Source organism: Apis laboriosa, unplaced genomic scaffold (assembly GCF_014066325.1).
Source record: "Apis laboriosa isolate Shangri-la unplaced genomic scaffold, ASM1406632v1 scaffold9_cov152, whole genome shotgun sequence".
NCBI lineage: Eukaryota > Metazoa > Arthropoda > Insecta > Hymenoptera > Apidae > Apis > Apis laboriosa.
In genome coordinates, this window is record NW_025224966.1 from 3,285,537 (window position 1) to 3,304,282 (window position 18,746).

An 18,746-nucleotide genomic window follows, 5' to 3' on the forward strand; every position below is an offset into this window, starting at 1 on the left:
TTGTAAAATTTTAATTGTTTCTGCTTCTTTATTTAAATGCAAAATTGTGAATTTATCTATTTTTGCACAATCAAGCTGTTCACATATATATTGTAATTCTAATTGTATAGTTTCTACATCTTTTTTTTGTTGAGTAATTATATTTTCTAAATTATTTTTTATGTTTATTTTATCAGTTAACATGTCCTGAATTTCCTTCATACATTGTTGAATTTTTTTTATACATTTCTCGGTTTCATCTTTTAAAATAATCTTTTGATTTAATTTTGTTTCTAAATCATATTTTTTTCTATTTTCATTATCTAATTTATTTTGATTTATATTTTGCTCACATTTAAAAGAATTACATGTCTCTACATGTTTTGAACATTTTGTCTCAGATATTTGTTTTAAACGAAAATATTCATTTATCTTGGAAAAAAAATATATAAATTTTATTTTAATGAATTTTTTATAATTTGAACTTAATAATAAAAACATATAAAATATCTACATTTAGATCTAGTAGCAAATTAATATATAAGCATATGATAAACTATTTTTTTATATAATATTCTACAGTAAATTATATATTATATAAAATTATTCTTTAAATATAACTATACTTGTATATCATTGAGTTCAATGCTATCTTGAGATAATAATTGAGTTGTTATATTTTCTTCAAATAGATATTTTGCATGTTCAATTTGTGTTAATTCATTTTTCAATTCTTTTATTGTTTTTATATGAGATTCTCTATATTTTTGTGTTTCTAATAATAATAAATTTGTGGAATTGAGTTTTTGTTCCCAGTATAAAACTTTTTCTTTTGATTCTATTAAATTTGTTTCTTTTTTTCTAACATTATTTTTTACATTTATAAGATTTTGTTCAATATTTTCTATAACTTTATTTGCAATTTCTAATTGCTCTTTTCGTTCTTTTAAAAAACCGCTTTCAATGCTTTTGTTTCTTTCATATTCAATTATTTTAGATTTCGTAATATTCAATGTAATTTCTAGATCTTGAATATCTTTTTGAATATGAAATAATTCAAAAAGATATAATTCTGTTTTATTCTTTAACTAAAAGATAAAATAAATTATTTAAATAATATATCATAAAATTAATTTTTCGATGAAATAATATTTAATTGAAAAAGAGTAATTCAAAAAAATAATACATTCATTAAATAAATTAAATATCATATAATTATGATAAAATATTATATATATATATTCTATATATATATTCTAAATATTTTTAAATTTATTAAAACAATATTACACAAAAACATCTTTTTTAGAAAAAAAGAGATAATTAATTAAAAAAAATTTTATGTAGAAATATAATAATATATATAATATATATAATAATATTATATATAAAAATATATATATAATTATATATAAAAATATTATATATAATATATAAATATAAATATTATATATATATATTATATATAAAAATATAATAATATATATAAAAATATATATTGTATGAAAAAATAAATTCTTGTGGACATGATTATTCTATATATTTAACGCATATATTTTGCGAATATACTCGATAAAATGATTTTTCATTCGTACATAATCTATATTATATGATCTATATATAGTGGTCTAAACAAGCTATTAAACATCTTTTCCAATTATAATATAAAAAATTTTTTTTTCAATTTAAATAATATTAGAAAAATAAAGATTCTTTTTTTTCATTGTTCTTGCATATTATTTCTTTATCATATCTTGTATCATATCTTATAACTTTATAGTAATAGATAGTAAAAAGTATAATTACATATGAATGCAAATATTTGTCATTCATCATTAATTATAAATCAAATTATTTTATTCTATATAAATGTACATTAAATTCACTTTAAAAAGAAAATTTTATAATTTAATAATAATCAATGTAAAATCTTATATATATAATATTATATATATAATTTTATAAATATTATATATATAATCTTATGTAAATAGTGCAACATAATAGTTATTGTAATGTAAATATGTACTTATGCGATACATACATATTGATTATAAAGTTCTTGGTATTTTTCTGTTTCTTCTTTTTGTAACAAATCATATTTTTTTTTTATAAGAAGATCTTTTTTTCTTTTATATATAAATCGAATTTCATTTTCTGCATTAGAAATTTCATTTTTTAACCTATGAGTATATAAAAAATAATATAATAATGATAATATTAATATATAATAACATATGTTTATTTTACCTTTCATATTCTTCTTTTAATTCAATTGAATTACTAATTTCTTCAAATAAATTAGTATATTCTTTTGGTGTTTTTAATATTGTGGAGTCAATAGCTCCTTGAAATATTAAAAAATTTTTGGCTTTAACATTGAGATTAAGTTTTCTTAATTCAGATAAGTATAACTGAACTACAACTACCTTGATTATAACAAAACATATATATTATTTTGTTTGTATTAATATCAAATCAAATAATATTAATAAAAGTAATTATTAAATAAATAATAATATAAATATAAATACAATAATCATATAATTATGTTATAATTAAAAATATTTAAAAAATAATATTTTCATTGTATAAAAAAATATTGTAATATAGTTAAAAAAATATACAATTCAAATTATTAACTATTATTTATTATTTAACTCAATTATGTTATTGATTTAATTATAATTTACATAATTTTTTTAAAATTTAAATTACCTGATCATTAATTTTGTATTCACAAGAAGTATGATATATACTTCTTGTAAAGCTTTTAATACTATTATCTTCAAGAGTAAAAACAGCTGTTACATATGCTCTATATTATAAATAAGAAAAATTAAAAATTTCAGACAAAAAATAATAAGTATTTTAGAAACAATATGCTAAAAAGTTATTTTTCTAATATAAATAATATTATGAATATATAAATTATATTCTTATGAAATTCTAATTCTAATTCTAATCATATATATATTTAAAATTTACTTTGATGAAATATTATTTTATTAATAATATATGTTAAAATCAAAATTTAAAATATAATTTGAAAAAGTAAATATATTAACACCTGTGTGCCATAGGTATTTCTCCATATGCACCATAAATAAGTTCATTAAATTTTTTAACACGCAAGTTTTTAGCTGATTCTCCCATTACAAAACTAATTGCATCCATGATATTTGATTTGCCTAAAATAATAATAATAAATTATTATAGTAGTTTTCATTTTTTAATTTTTTAGGATTAAAAATTTAATTAATTTTACAAAATTATATACATTGTATATATATATATATATATATAAATTAAATTGTTTAATTTTATATTAATAAAAAATAATAATTATAAAATAATTTAAATAAAGATTTTTAATTTCAATTATATATTGTATATTGTACAGTATTTTATGATATTCTTTTTTTGAATCTTAAACGGTTATCGAAAATATAATTAAAAAAAGATAGAGCTTACCAGATCCATTTGCACCTATAATTGCTGTGAAAGGTTTAATAGGCCCAATAATTACTTCTCCCTTAAAAGATTTAAAATTAAAAACTACGATATGGTTCAAATTTACTTGCATTGTAATTTTAACTTTATAAAACACTATAAGTTTAAGCGCCACAACTTTCATAAAAGATACAATATTGCCAACACTAAAATTCAATAATATACTTTATAAATCGAAAAATGCAAAAAAATTATTAAAATTCTTTCTTATTGAAAAGTATTTAATATTAATATTAATTAGCATATAATAAAATAAAAATAAGTTATTTTAAATCGGAAATGTATTTTTTATATTATTCTAAAATACTTATATTATTATTAATTTCATGATTGATAAAATAAGACATATAAATGTCGTAAAAATGTTGTAATAATTATTATAATAATAATTTATAAATTATACTTTTATAATTATATAATAATAAAATAAAAAATAAAATTTGTTAAAAAATTTTAGTAATATATAGTAATATTATATAATATTTTGTATTATTAATAATATATTAATAATTATATTATTAATAATTTTTTATAATATATATATATATATATATTAATGAAATATATATATTATATGATATACAAAACATAAAATATTAATATATAAAATATTAAAATATTATTTTTAAATAATATAAAAATTACTTAATTTTTTTATTACATGATTTATATTATTTTTCAAATAAAAAATATTTTTATATATATTATAAAGGACAAACATTTAAAAACTAATAAACAGTATATTATAATAAAATTTGTTATCCTAGAAAAGTACATGTTTACAAGCTTACAATATAAAAATTATGATTTAATATATGACTTAATTTTATACTTAACTTAAAAATTGACATATTATTTTAATTTCATACATAATTCTATACTTATATAAATAATTTATTATCAAACAACTTTTACATTACTAAAGGCAATTTTTCCTATTTAAATTTAATTTAAATAATAATAAAACTTTGAAAATAATTGAAATATATATTACACTAACTTTTTTTTAAAAAAAAAGAGAAAAAATATTAGTAAAATATTTAATAATCCAATATTTTTTAAAAATCTTTTGACTTCACAATTTCTTTTTGAAGTCTACATAATTCATAAAATATTTTATTAAATTCCGAAATAAGAAATTTAAATATTAAACATAAAATTATTAAATGTAAAATAAAATCATAAAATAAAAAATATAATTGTAATACATAATTGTAATAAATATATCCTATGCATTAATGTGCGTGGGATATGTAGTTAAATCAAGAGTTAATACTTTACTTTCCAGACATTCACCAACCTGTAATTAAGAGAAAAAAATATAACAGTGTTATAATATATGAAAATGCAGTTTTACTCACATCTGGGCAGATACCAATTAATGCATCAGCATGAGAATAAAATTCTTCTTTTAAAGATATGACAATCGTTTGTAAAGAACTTGTTTTATCACGTATGTAACTAGCTACTTTTCCTATATTAGTATTATCCAATGCAGCATCAATTTCATCCAAAACAAAAAATGGTGCAGGTTGAAAACTATAGATAGTATGTAAAATTATATATTAGAATTAATTTATATTTATATTTATATTTATGTTATAATATATTAATAAAAAATAACATATATTTACACTTAAATATATTAACAAAAATAAATTACAAATAAGAAATTAGTATAAGATAAAAAATTAATAATTAAATTTTAGTGGATTACCTATGAATTGCAAATAATAGTGCTAATGCTGCAACAGTTTTCTCCCCACCAGATAAATTAGACATTGGTTGAAATCGTTTTCCAGGTGCTACACAATTATAATTAATACCATCTAAATAAGGTTCTTCTGGATTTTCTGGTCCAAGAAATGCTTGAGCAGATTGATTCTTTGCTAAACTCTAAAATAATATAAATATTTATATACTATTTTTTATCATATGTGTATCATATATTTTTAACAAACCTTATAAATTGGATCAATTTCATTAGCTACATGTTCAAAACAAGCCATAAATCTATCGTGTCTTTCTTTTTTTATTTTTTCAAATTGTGTTTTTGCCTTTTTTGCTTTTTTACGAGATTGTTCAAATTCTTCATTAGTTTCTTGTAATTTCTCTTTAGCAAGATATAATTTTTGAATTGCCTGAAAAAAATTAAAATTTTAACAATATTTATAACTATTATGATATTTGTATATCCTTATATTATCTTAATAAAACGAAATAAATTGATTGTTATAAAATATATTTCTAATATTTTACAATTATTTTTTACCTTCATATTGGGAGCTTGAATACGTTGAATAGTACTTTGTAAATCATTAATTATTTTTGTCAATTTGTCAGTAGTTTTTTTAATATCTTCTTCTTCTATATCCTTCAAATTTTCAGGAAGAAGAGCATAATCTATAGTTATTCGTTTTTCACGTTCATATTGTTGTTGAGTATTTAAAGATGAATCATTGTTAGTGTCTGAAGTATTAGTTGTACTAGTTTCACTAGCAATATCTTCCATATTTCCATGAAGCATTGGTATTGCAATGTCTTCCATCTATATAATATTACATAATTATTTGAACAATCTTTGAAAAAATTCATAAATTGATTAATTCAATTTTCAATATACCTTGCATTGCATTAAAATAGCATGACGTTCAGCTTTCTTTTGTTCAATTTTAGTTTCAATAGCATTCAATTGTTTTTGAGCAGCTTGTATATCTTTTGCTATTGCTCCAACTTCACGTCTAGCTTTGCCTATTTCATCTTCTTTTTGATCAACTTCCATTTTTTTTGCATTTCGTGCCGATTTCAATTGTTCCATCTGAGTTTCATCATGATCTATTTCTGCTTTTTGATTAGATTCAGTTTGTCGGGCAGACTCAAGTTTATCTTCAGCATCTTGTACGGCACGTTCCCATCGTAAAACATTACCTAAATTTTATATAATATATAAAATTAATATTTTATATAAATTAATAGATTATGAGTAATTTTTTAAATATATTATTATATATTTTTTAATATATTACATTTTCTAAAAATATATAGAGAAGAATTTTAATTCTACTTACTTTCCGTATCACGTTGTTTCTCAAAATCTAATTGATTATAAATACGATTACATTGATTTTCAAATTCCATTCTCTTTTTTGCTCTTTCTTGTTGTGAACTAAAAATATAATTATAAAAAATAATAGTTTTATTCAATATAATTAAATTTAATTTTATAGATAATTTTTTACTAGAAACTTCGCTAAAAATATTACACATACCGTAATTCTCTTTCCTCATATTGTCGAATGTTGGATACACCTATTTGTTCACAGAAGCTAGCAAATACATCATCTTCAACATTATTCATTTTTTCTTTGATGTTTTGTATTTCTTGATCTCTTTCAGCCATAGTTTTTTCAATTGCAGCTATTGCTGGCTGTATACAAAAATACTAATTTAATATTTTAAAAGTTTTTACATAAGTATAAAAAAATAAATACAAAAAAAATCTACGTACACCAAACATATTTAATTCATTCTGAAGAGCATCTAATTCTGTTTCTAATTCTGCAATTTGTTTTTGCTGTAATAAATATAATTTCATAATCATATATTTATATAAAAGAAATTTTTATTAAATTATTGATAGATTTTTTAAAGATATTATTATTACTACATTATTATTATTATTATAATATGATATATAAATTATATTTACCGTAGCAGCCAAATCGCTTTTATTATATTTTAAACGTGTTTCCAATCCTCGTATTTGAGATTCAACTGTATTTAATTCTGATTCTTTTCGTGATTTTTTCAATGATTCACGCAATTCTTCTGTTAATTTTTCCTACAAATTTATTTAATATTTACAATTATATTTATATTACTATGATACAATTTTATATAAAATAAAATATATGTAAACTGTACATGAAATTAATATCTTACTTTCTGTGCTTTTAATTGAGACATTTGTTTTTCATCCCATCTTTTTGCTTTTTTTGCAAGATCTAAACTACCACCAGATATTATTCCGGCTTTTTGATAAAATGTTCCATCTAATGCAACACACTGTAATTATACATGTATATATTATTTAATTATTATAATTCTTAAAAAAATATCCTTATAAAATAGCATACATACATCATATCTTGCTTTTTTATCCATTTCATAAGCTACTTTATTTGCATCTTCAGGTGTTTCACATACAAGTGCATTGTTTGTAGCAAATAATACAGCTCTATCAATATCTTTGGGTGAAAAATGTAATACATCATATAATAATTTTACATTTTTAGGTTCTTGAATATTTCTGAAAAAAAAAAAAAAAAAAAATTGAAATTATATAATAAAACATTATAATCTTTATAATATAGAAATAAAAACAATATTTTATACATATATATATTCTCCTTATATATATGTATTCTTTCTCTCTCTCTCTCTCTCTATATATATATATATATATATACATATATATATACATATATAATTATATAATTATTATTATATATATATTATTATATATTATTATATATAATATTATTATATATAATTATTATTTAAAATAGAAATAATATTAAATAAATTTTTAAATAAGTTATATAAAAAATATTATTTAATTAATTTCTAAAATTAATAATTTTTACTTACATACCTAAGTCTTTCTTTTAATGGTTTTGCTTGAATGTAATCAAGAGGGAGAAATGTTTCTGGTTCAAGATATTGCTCTTTAAGATATTGAATACATTGTCTAGCTGTTTTTTCAGTATCAACAACAATAGCTTCCATATATTTTCCAAGAACTTTTGTAATTGCAACATTATATCTTTTGTGAATAGGTTCACACATATTGTACATACGATCATACTAAGAAATAATTATAATTAATAATAATTATATGCTAAATATTGTTAAATTAATATAAAATAAAATATATTAAATAGTATTTTAAAAAATTAATAAAATATTAAATCTAATTTAAGCTTACCACTCCAGGAAAAAGGCGTTTAAAATTTTCCACAATCTCGGTTTTTTTTTTAGTTCTTGATACTTCATGTTTGTCAACTTTTGCATCACCTAGTTGTTCAGAAATACTTTCTAATTCTCGCTGTAAATTTTGTATTTTATCTTTTGATGTACCAACATCAGATTGTAAATCGGCTCGTAACTTTTTCTGATCTTCTAAGGCAGCTTCTGATGTTCTTATATGCTCTTCTAATTTTTCCACTCTTTTAAGAGCTTCATCTCGCATATGACCTTTTTGTTTATGTTTATTTTCTATTTCTGTCTTCTTTCTTCCTTCATTATCAAGTCTATCTTGATCTGATTTTTGTTCTCGATTAATAGAATCAAGAAGTTGTAAATATCTTGCTGATTGTTTACCTGCTTCTTCCTTCAAGCGATTATATTCTCTAACCTTGAATTAATTTTATATTTATTGTGATTTTTATCCTCAAATAAATATTTAAATATATATCTTATGAATATAACTATAAAAGTTAAATTAATTACATATCATTATAATATAATATTAAAAATGTAATATATAATATTATTTCAAAGTAAATTATTTTATAAAATATAATATAATATATAATATTATCATTAAATTAATTTTATTTAATCTTTTTCTAACCTGTTCATCTTCAAGTTGCACATCTCTTCCTTGTAATTGTGATTGACCAGCAATACTTGCTTCATAAGCTGCTTTAGCTTCTTCAACTTGTCGTAATTCTTCTTGAAGTTCATGTATGTCTTTCTTATGAGCTTCATCTGCAATACGTGCTTGAGCTAATGATTTTCTAGCTGATTCTACTTTTTTCTGCATATGTGCAACACGTTCTTTTGCTTTAATAAATGTGGGTCTTTTTTTTGTTATTTCAACTTCTACTTCTCTAATATCCTGCTCTATTTTAGCAAGATCTCTTCCCAATTTTCCAGCTTCTTTCTTTTTTTCTTTTAATAATTCCTCTGCTTTTTCTTTTTTCTTTTCAATTTTTTCTATTTCATGTTGTTTTTTCTTTTGTAAAACTTCTAAGTTCTCTGTACTTTTTTCATTATGAAATGAACGAAATAGTTGAAGTTCTACTTGTTTCTCTATCTATAAATAAAAAAATTATGATTTATATTTATAAATTACATTTAATAAAATGAATAAACAAATAAATAATTTATATATTTTACATATTCTTCTTTTAAACGTTGATACTTTTCAGCTTCTTCTTTTTCAAGTTTTGCTTCTTTCCGTTCTGCAGCAATACCTTTCTTTTTTTGATATGAAAATTGAGTTTCTTCTTCTGCTTTTAACATTTCTGTTCTTAGTCTATAAAATAAAAAATATCATATATATTCTAAAAAACTTATATAGATATATAATTTACCTTTCGTATTCTGCCTTTAATGCTCCAGAATTACTAATTTCTTCAAAAAGTGCAGTACGTTCTTTTGGATTTTTCATAGCTATTGATTCAACAGCTCCTTGAAATACCAGAAAATTTTTTGCTTTAACATTAATACCGAGTTGTTCCAGTTCATTAAGATAAACTTGGCTAGTAACAACCTATATAAAAAAAATTGATAAATTTTCTTTAAATTTATAATTAAAATATAATTTAAAAAGATATAAACGTACATTATTATTTATTCTATGTTCTGAAGAAGATCCTTGAACAGAACGCATAAAACTTTTTTCAGTACCATCTTCTAATTCAAACACAGCAGTTACAGATGCACTGTAATTTATAATTACAAAAAATATTGAAAAATATAGATTTTTTATTAAAATTGAATTTAAAAAATAAATTAATAAATAGAAGAAAGAATAACAATATATTTTGCATTGATAAATAATTTATAATAAAATATATAATTATATTTTATAATTATAATTACATTATTCAATAATTCAAAGTAATTGAAAAATTAAAAGAAATTGATTTCAAATTCAAAATATTTTTAAAATAAAAATATATGATGAAAATCATATGTAATGGAAAATTATTTATATAAATTAATTAAAAATTAATATAAAATATTAAAATATCACATATTATATTAATTTTTCAATAAAATTTAAATATTATATTAAAATAATATATATTTCTAAAATAACACAAAAAAATTCACAGATACCTTCGAGCAACTGGCATCCCTATTGAAGCTCCATGTATTAATTCACTAAACCGTTTTACTCGTAAACTACTTGTTTTTTCTCCCATAACAAAACTAATTGCGTCCATAAAATTTGATTTTCCTATATTAAAAAGATATATATATAATATATAATAAATGTAAAATTATTAGAATTGCTTATACTATTCTAACATAACCTACCAGAACCATTTGGACCAACGACAGCGGTAAATGATTTTAAAGGTCCTATAATAAGCTTTCCTTTATAAGATTTGAAGTTTTCCACTTCAATATGCTTTAAAAAAGCCGGCATTTTTAAAAATATGAAAAAAAATTCACAAATAACAGCAAAGTGGCATAATTGGCGCCATAAAGTTTCCAACACAAACAAGCATTATACATCAACAATTGGTTTTTCGACTGTTATGAAGCTAGTAACATATATAACATATATGTTGTTAACTTCATTCATTAAAAATTATAAATATTTAATTATAAATTTGTAAATATATAATTTTATGCACAATAGTTTTTTTTATTTATCTTTTAGCATCTAAATGAAATATAAAATATTTATTATATATTTTAGAAATATTAATAGATTATAAGAACATATAAAAACAAAATACTAAATTAAATAAATAAAAAATACTAAACTAAATTAATACTAAATTTATAATTTGAAAAATGATTTACAGAATTTTATCAAAAAATAAAAAGAATTAATAATTTTTTTTTTATAATGAAAAACTACAAGTGTCGAATTATATACATTATACATACATTATAATATATATAAGTGTAATATATTAATTATTTAATAATGTATTTTATATAATATTTTTCAATATAAAAAAAAATTATATATATTTTTCAATATAAAATAAATTACAGAAAAACATAATATAATTAAAAATTTATAAACAATAGAAACATTAAATGAAAGACATTATATAAAATTTTTGAGATATAATATTTTATTGCATAAATTATAATACTACAATTTTTTTTTAAATGAAAAGTAAATATTAAAGATTAAAATAGTCAATTTACAATTTTTTAAGTTTGTCATATAATATTCATTAATATGCATTTTATAATTTAATATTTTCTACCAAAGAACAAGAAAGACCTGTATTATCAGGTTCAATATTTAACTCTGTAATTATTCCATCATCAAGAACCATTGAGTATCGTTTACTTCTTTTTCCACCCAGAACTGGTAAATCTATAGATAATTCTAACGCATCTGTAAATTGACCTGCAGGATCTGCCAACATACGTACCTATGTGAAAAAACAGAATATTTAGATTATAATGTATGTTGCTTATAAAAAATATATACATATAATTAATATATACATATAAATATATACATGTAAATATATACATATATCTAATATTACCTTGCCTTCTGCACCTTGTGCTTTACCCCATGCTGCCATTACAAATGGGTCATTTACAGAAATACAAAAAATTTCTGAAATTCCTTTAGATTTTAAATCTGAAGCTTTTTGTATATAACCAGGAAGATGTGTCTAAAATAATATTAAATCTTATATCAGTATTTTATATAAATAAATTTTATTTTTTTGTTGAAATAAATTAAACTTGTACTATTTTACTATCACTTTTCATCATATTTATAAGCAAAATAAAAATTCATTCAAAAATTTATAATCTATAAAGAATAATTTAAGAATAATCATACCTTTGAACATCCTGGTGTAAAAGCTCCTGGTACTCCAAAAACTATGACTTTTTTTCCATTGGAAATTTTAGCAAGATTCACTTTATTTGTTGGAGAATCTTCAAAAAGTTCAATTGTGGGTATTTTTTCACCTACCTAAGTTTATTAAAATTAAATTTATTAAGATAACTTAAAAAATATATATTTAATTTTTATCAATTTATAAATAATGAATAAATGAGATTATTATGATTATTTTATCATTATTTTATTATTATTTATCATAAAACTTACGATAACCATGTTTTGAGATGATATTCGAAATTGTCTTATAAAATAACCAAATGAATGTCGTCCACAAAAAAAAATTGTACGATTTATAAGAGAATTCATCTGCATATATAATTAATACCGTAAACCAAATAATCAACTATTTTTCATAAAATACAATTTAAAAGAAATTGCTTAATTAGAACACTATTGGGAATTGACTAAATGAATATATGTTATTGCGCAATCTTTTCTATTTATTACATAAATATAATTATTCTTTTTTGGTTATATATTTTCATTTTTCATACTTATTTCAATTATGTAGTATAAATTATTCAAAAATATTAATATGTCAGTTAATTTTAAAAACAAATATTCATAATTTTTTTGCCTATCGTATAAAATAAGATTAGTTTTCTAATTGAATCGATATAATTTTATAAAATATGTCACAAAAGAATTTTTTATTGCGAATCACAATTAAAACATATAAATCATAACGAAATTTTATGAAAAATATGATTATTAAATAGTTATTTCAAATAAAAACACTATAAACTATATAAATATTTTTAAAATTTAAATATTCCCGCATAAAAATTTTATATAGATTTAATTAGAGAAAAACTTTTTTTTATCAATTTCTATTAATTACTTTTTATTGTATATATCGTTATTTTATGATATTATTTTAAGGATAATTTTCAAAGCACGATAATAATTTCCTATAATAAAATATATTTTTATTTTATATTATTTTATATTATTAGAAATTATAAATTCATAATAAATATTTTATATTTTTATTAATATTTTATATCTATTATTATAATTAAATTTTCAATTATAACAAAAATAAAAATAAAATAATTTTGATTAAACGCAAAATTAAGCTGCAATTATTTTGAGCTATAATGTGGTGCACTCTGTAGGTAATAAATCAAACTTACGTGTGTCTAGTAAGTAAATAGAATACTTGATATTTTATGATTTTTATTTAAATTTTTAATAAACTATATAATAGCTAATTATTTAACAAGATTTTTTAATTTATAATATACATATATTATAAACTGATGTTTAAAAAATAAATAAATTTTTGTTTTAAATTTAATAAATAATATTTATACTGATATTTATATAAGTTGTTCGATATGAAAAAATTTGGTCATTTTTATACATATTATTTATAAAATTTTTTTATATTTTAAAATAATTATTAATAGTTCTTATAAAAAATATTTATAATTTATAAAATTTCGCTATATATTTATAATAATATTAGCTTAATTAAACAACTCTATTAAATAGAATTAAAAGAATAGATGTACTTATTATAATAAAAAAAAAGTTGCAAACGATTCATCGGAATGTAAATGATTTGAAAAAACGTAGGTATTGAAGAATCGGCGCAAGTCTATAGATACGGTAATATGAGCCAAATTTTTGAAGTGAAAGGGTCGAAGAATCGGAAAGAGAATTACTTTGAGAGTACGCAGAGCATAGAGGTTGGAATTGAATACGACATTGCTAGGTGGAACTATATACGTCCGGGTCATTAAAAGCGGTACTTCTGAACCCTACAGATACCGTCATCACAATGCATTGCACTGTGAATAATATGCTCTATTTACAAATTAAAATATCCGATTTCAAAATATTCCACGGTATTTAATCAATATTGGCCCCATCTGCATTTTACTTGGTCTTTATATTTTTTTTGTAAATGTCATAATAGATTTTTTATCTTATTTTTTTATCTTATATTAGTTTAAAAATGTTTTGTATTGATAATATTGGGAGTTAATAAATTAGCAAATAAATAAAATAACTATTTTCAGTAATAAATAAAATAACTATCATGTAAAAAATATACGAAAATTTTAAGTTAAATTTTTTAAAACAATTTTTTTTTTATAAAAAATATCTATTGATATTTTCCAAGTAAAGAAAAATCATAAATCTTTTTAACCTTTTTAAAAATTGTTTCATGCGCATTCTTCAAGTGCAAAAAACGGTACTTCGAGAAAAAATAGAGTTGAAAAGTCAATTTTTTTAAGTAACGGATTTTTTTAGGTTTACGATAGCATTGTTTATTTTCGAATAAACATTGGATTTGAAGTTTAAAATGTTCTCGTCGTCACGTAAATTTTTTGTGTAATAAAACAAAATTTAGCTAAACAAAAAAATTATTTACTATTTTATTTTCTTTTCTCAAAAAAATATATATAAAAAATTGGTATTATAAATTATTTTTCCGCTACTTTTTTTAACGGTACCTTCTAATGACAAAAAACTAATCCCACTATCCTTCCCGTAGTAACGGAAAAAACTGGACTTTTTTAGCCAGTCAATTTTTACCGATATATAAAAAATGATAAAAAAAAGAGATATTTATATTGTAATTTTAATTTTTTCATTAGAATATCAATTTTTTCCTAATAATAGTTTTTAAATTAAAGATTTTTTTTAAGAAAAATGAATTTAATCACATTATTTATAATTATTGCTTTATTAAATTTTTACTATTTGTTTAATTATATGTTCTTTTTACATTCGATTAATTAATAAATTTATTTATTATAATAAACAATTAATTAATAAATTTATGCATTAAAAGTAAAAAAATTAGAATAGATATTTTTTGTATTCGTTTTTTTTTTATAATAAAAATTACAAGCAAGATAAATGAATAAGAAATATACATAATTATTTTAAAAAATTTTCTATGTCTCGACTGGAGCACAAATTACAGGGCATCATGTAAGTAGAAACCGATAATATCACATTCCATTGTCATTTTGTAGAGGTAACACAATATAAACGCAGACAACCAGATTCTCGTTAAGTATGGCCCGAAGGCTCTAATTAAAATAATAAACGGAAAATTCCGAGTTTCCATCATTTATGGAAAGTTCTGTTTCCAGTGTATTCTCGCAAACGCGATTTCCTACAGATAAATGGACAGGAATGCTGCTTTCGCCTCCGCCTCTGTATACATATAAATGTTTCTATATTACATCACGAAATTGCCTCGACGTAAGAGACATGGATATTCTAATTTCAAATTAATACAAAATTGATAAAATATAACGATGTTAAAAAAAGAATAAATAATAGATAAATTAAAAAAAAAACGTATTTTATTATTCATATAAGAACAAAAATAAGAAGAAAAAAACATAAATTAATCAAATTGATCTTTAATAAATAGAAAAAGAAATGGAAATAAAAGGAAATGAAAATTGGAAAATTACAAAAAATGATTAGAGAAATATATAATAAAGAGATTTAGATCCAGAGAAATTGAAAATAATAATAAAGAGAAAATAAGGATGGAGGAAGGGGAAGAGGGAGACAAAGAGACAGGGTAGGAAAGTAGGTGTAGAGAATGAGGGAATAGGGAAGGGACTAACCGCGAAGAGGAGTTGGCGTTTTCATCGAAAAGGAAGGTTAGTTCTAGCGTCTCGTTACAGCGGTTGGTTGCTGAAAGCGTGGATGACGCGGAAGTGGTATGAGGCGGCGGCGGGTGAAAATTCCCGGAGGGTGAAGCGGTCCTGCCGTGTTTTTCGCCGATTGAATCAATTAAAGAGGAAAAACTCCCGGGGTAAAATATTCGAGACGTGTCCTTTCAGTCTTGTACCGCGAATACGTGCGTGCTCGTATGTCCGTACCAATCGAGACGCCGACATGATGGTTCGCCTTCGGAATTACTGGACCTATAGTGGACTTTGAACAATTACTTCTCTTTTCCTCTTCCTTTTCCTTTTATTTTCTTTCTCTTCTCTCCTTTTGACCACCTCTTCGGAAAATAAGAAAAAAACGGTCCAATTGTTTGAAAATGTTACATTTGAATAACTATACGAGTTTGTAACGATACATTTTTCTTTGACAATAATGTAAAACTTTTAGCGATAAAATTTTAATTGAGTTAGAAATCAGTGTAAACTAAAAATAAAATGATTTAATCATTATGATAAGAAAATGCAATTTTTTTTGGCATTATTGAATGATTTTATAATAATTTTTAAAATTATTATAAAATATTTCAAATATTAATTATCTATTGATTTTACTTTAATGACATAAAATATAAAAAATAAACAATTTTTTCAACAAAGTTAATTATATTGTTTTATATATTATAAGAAAGTTGCATTTTTTTTTCTGTTTTCAACAAAAGCAAGTAAATAAATATATTTTATTGTGTAAATTATAACATAATGATTAAAGTAATAAGATAAGAGATATAAATAATATAAAAGTATAGCTTAAAGAAAAGAGGAAATAAAAGAGATTGTAAGACAGTGTCAGGCAACAGAGTTTAATCTCTTAATTACCGAGAAATAATTTCATGCTGGTATGCTAAAGTCGTTGCAAAGATTAATGGTAACAGTACACTGATAAATCTTCCATCCGGCTTGTTTGTTAAATAATATCATCGTTACCCAGATACAAGATTGTGAACAGTTTCTCTTGTTTCATCTGCATACATGTGACTATTCTCAAATATCTTTTCGTGGTAGGTATATAAAGGCAGATGCAATAAAAAATCTTGGAAATTTCATGAAATTTAATATTTAATAGTAAAACATTCTATCGATTTAAAATATGAAAATGTGAATATGTCGCAAGAAATAATATAAATAAATCTTTTTAAATTATTGATGTTATAAAGATAAAACAAGATTGATAGAGAAAGATGAGGAAGGGAGGGGGGGAGGGGGATAAATAAAAATCCAAAATTGGATATATGGCTCAAATGAATGGGAATTGTTCTATTGTAAGATAAGAATTATGACATCTAGCATGATTCGAATGAATCTCAAGAGATTATGTGATTAGTTTCAGATAGAAAATGTTGTAATTTTGTTTATAGAGATTAAAAATTTCAAATTTAAAAGTTTCAATGTTTTATTGGTAAAATAATTGTTTTATATCATTTGCATTTAAAATTTATATATGCAAATAAAATCTACTAAAATATAAAGTGTATTGATTTTATATTCTATAGTTCTTAAACATTTTTGATGTAATTTGTATATTTTTCTAATGCATATTGAAATATAAATATTTAATGTTTAGTAAATTGTACAAAACTAGATATTTGATTATGGAGCAAAATTGAATATTCAATTAAATTTTTTTTTCTTATCATTGAAACCAAATGTTATTTTTTTTTTATGATTTTTATAATATATGTTTGGTAAATCATAATATATATAAATATTTAAATTAATAAAATAAGATAAAAATCGATAATCACATCGAATCATCGAAATAAATTAAATAATATAAATAATAATGATTTTTTTATAGCAATAATTCAATATAAGTAATATCAAATTCGATATTATAATTCTTCTCATTCAAATTCTAATTTATTTGCGATTTCTATTTAAAAAATCTATTAAGCAGCACAATAAATTGTAGTATTTTTATTTAATCTTTTTTGTTTCATATAATTTTTTATGCTAATATAATATAATTATTTATATTTTTATTTTTTATTAACTTTGACATATAAATATTTAATATTCGTTAAATTGTTTCAAAGTTAAAATTGATATTGGAAGAAAATACGATATTAGTAAATATAGTTTTAATAAAAATTTTAGTGAAAATTTTGAATTATATCATTTTTTAAATAAATTGAAATATTTTAAATTAAAATAGGTTAAAATAGATTAAAAAAATTTGTCAATAAGTTTTGAAATAGAAATTAATATAATTATATATAATTTTTGAAAAAATTAATTTTATATAAAATAAATACCTGTATAGCGGAAATAAAAATATTAAAGATAATTTAATATAACATCCACATAATTTATTTACATAACATTTAATCTAAAAATACAATAAGTTTATATTTTTCTTTTTATACATTAAATAATTAATATCTATATCGGAAATCAATAATAAATCTATGTGCCTTAGAAAAATCCCCAGACAAATACTCACGCCATCTAGTTATATACTATCATTATTAAAAAAAAATCTATGGATTTATACATGTAAGTATATACATGGTATTGGGTATATTATTAAATATTTTTTGAACACATAAATCTAATAATTGAAATTGAATATTTAATTTAATTTAATTATTTTATTCAATTTAATAAATTTATTTAACGTGAAACTTATATTTATAGTT

At 20.3% G+C, this 18,746-nt stretch overlaps 2 protein-coding genes across 2 annotated transcripts; both read right to left on the minus strand.

Moving 5' to 3' along the window:
* Positions 1 to 4,626: 4,626 nt before the first annotated feature.
* Positions 4,627 to 11,028, minus strand: LOC122719707 (structural maintenance of chromosomes protein 1A). The gene is made up of 20 exons (XM_043945761.1): positions 10,825 to 11,028; positions 10,624 to 10,744; positions 10,124 to 10,223; positions 9,873 to 10,051; positions 9,676 to 9,814; positions 9,128 to 9,592; positions 8,480 to 8,908; positions 8,147 to 8,358; positions 7,633 to 7,801; positions 7,435 to 7,557; positions 7,202 to 7,333; positions 7,001 to 7,066; positions 6,762 to 6,919; positions 6,561 to 6,658; positions 6,116 to 6,420; positions 5,765 to 6,040; positions 5,454 to 5,633; positions 5,210 to 5,388; positions 4,854 to 5,031; positions 4,627 to 4,792 (listed from the first exon to the last, which is right to left on the minus strand). The coding sequence occupies exons 1-20, from the start codon at positions 10,934 to 10,936 to the stop codon at positions 4,721 to 4,723; spliced, it is 3,693 nt and encodes a 1,230-aa protein (XP_043801696.1). The 5' UTR covers positions 10,937 to 11,028; the 3' UTR covers positions 4,627 to 4,720.
* Positions 11,029 to 11,614: 586 nt separating this feature from the next.
* On the minus strand, positions 11,615 to 12,862 carry LOC122719825 (peroxiredoxin-5, mitochondrial-like). Its single transcript, XM_043946011.1, has 4 exons — positions 12,608 to 12,862; positions 12,335 to 12,469; positions 12,030 to 12,161; positions 11,615 to 11,909 (listed from the first exon to the last, which is right to left on the minus strand). Exons 1-4 carry the CDS (start codon positions 12,710 to 12,712, stop codon positions 11,718 to 11,720), a joined length of 564 nt encoding a protein of 187 aa, XP_043801946.1. The 5' UTR covers positions 12,713 to 12,862; the 3' UTR covers positions 11,615 to 11,717.
* Between the last annotated feature and the right edge of the window lie 5,884 nt (positions 12,863 to 18,746).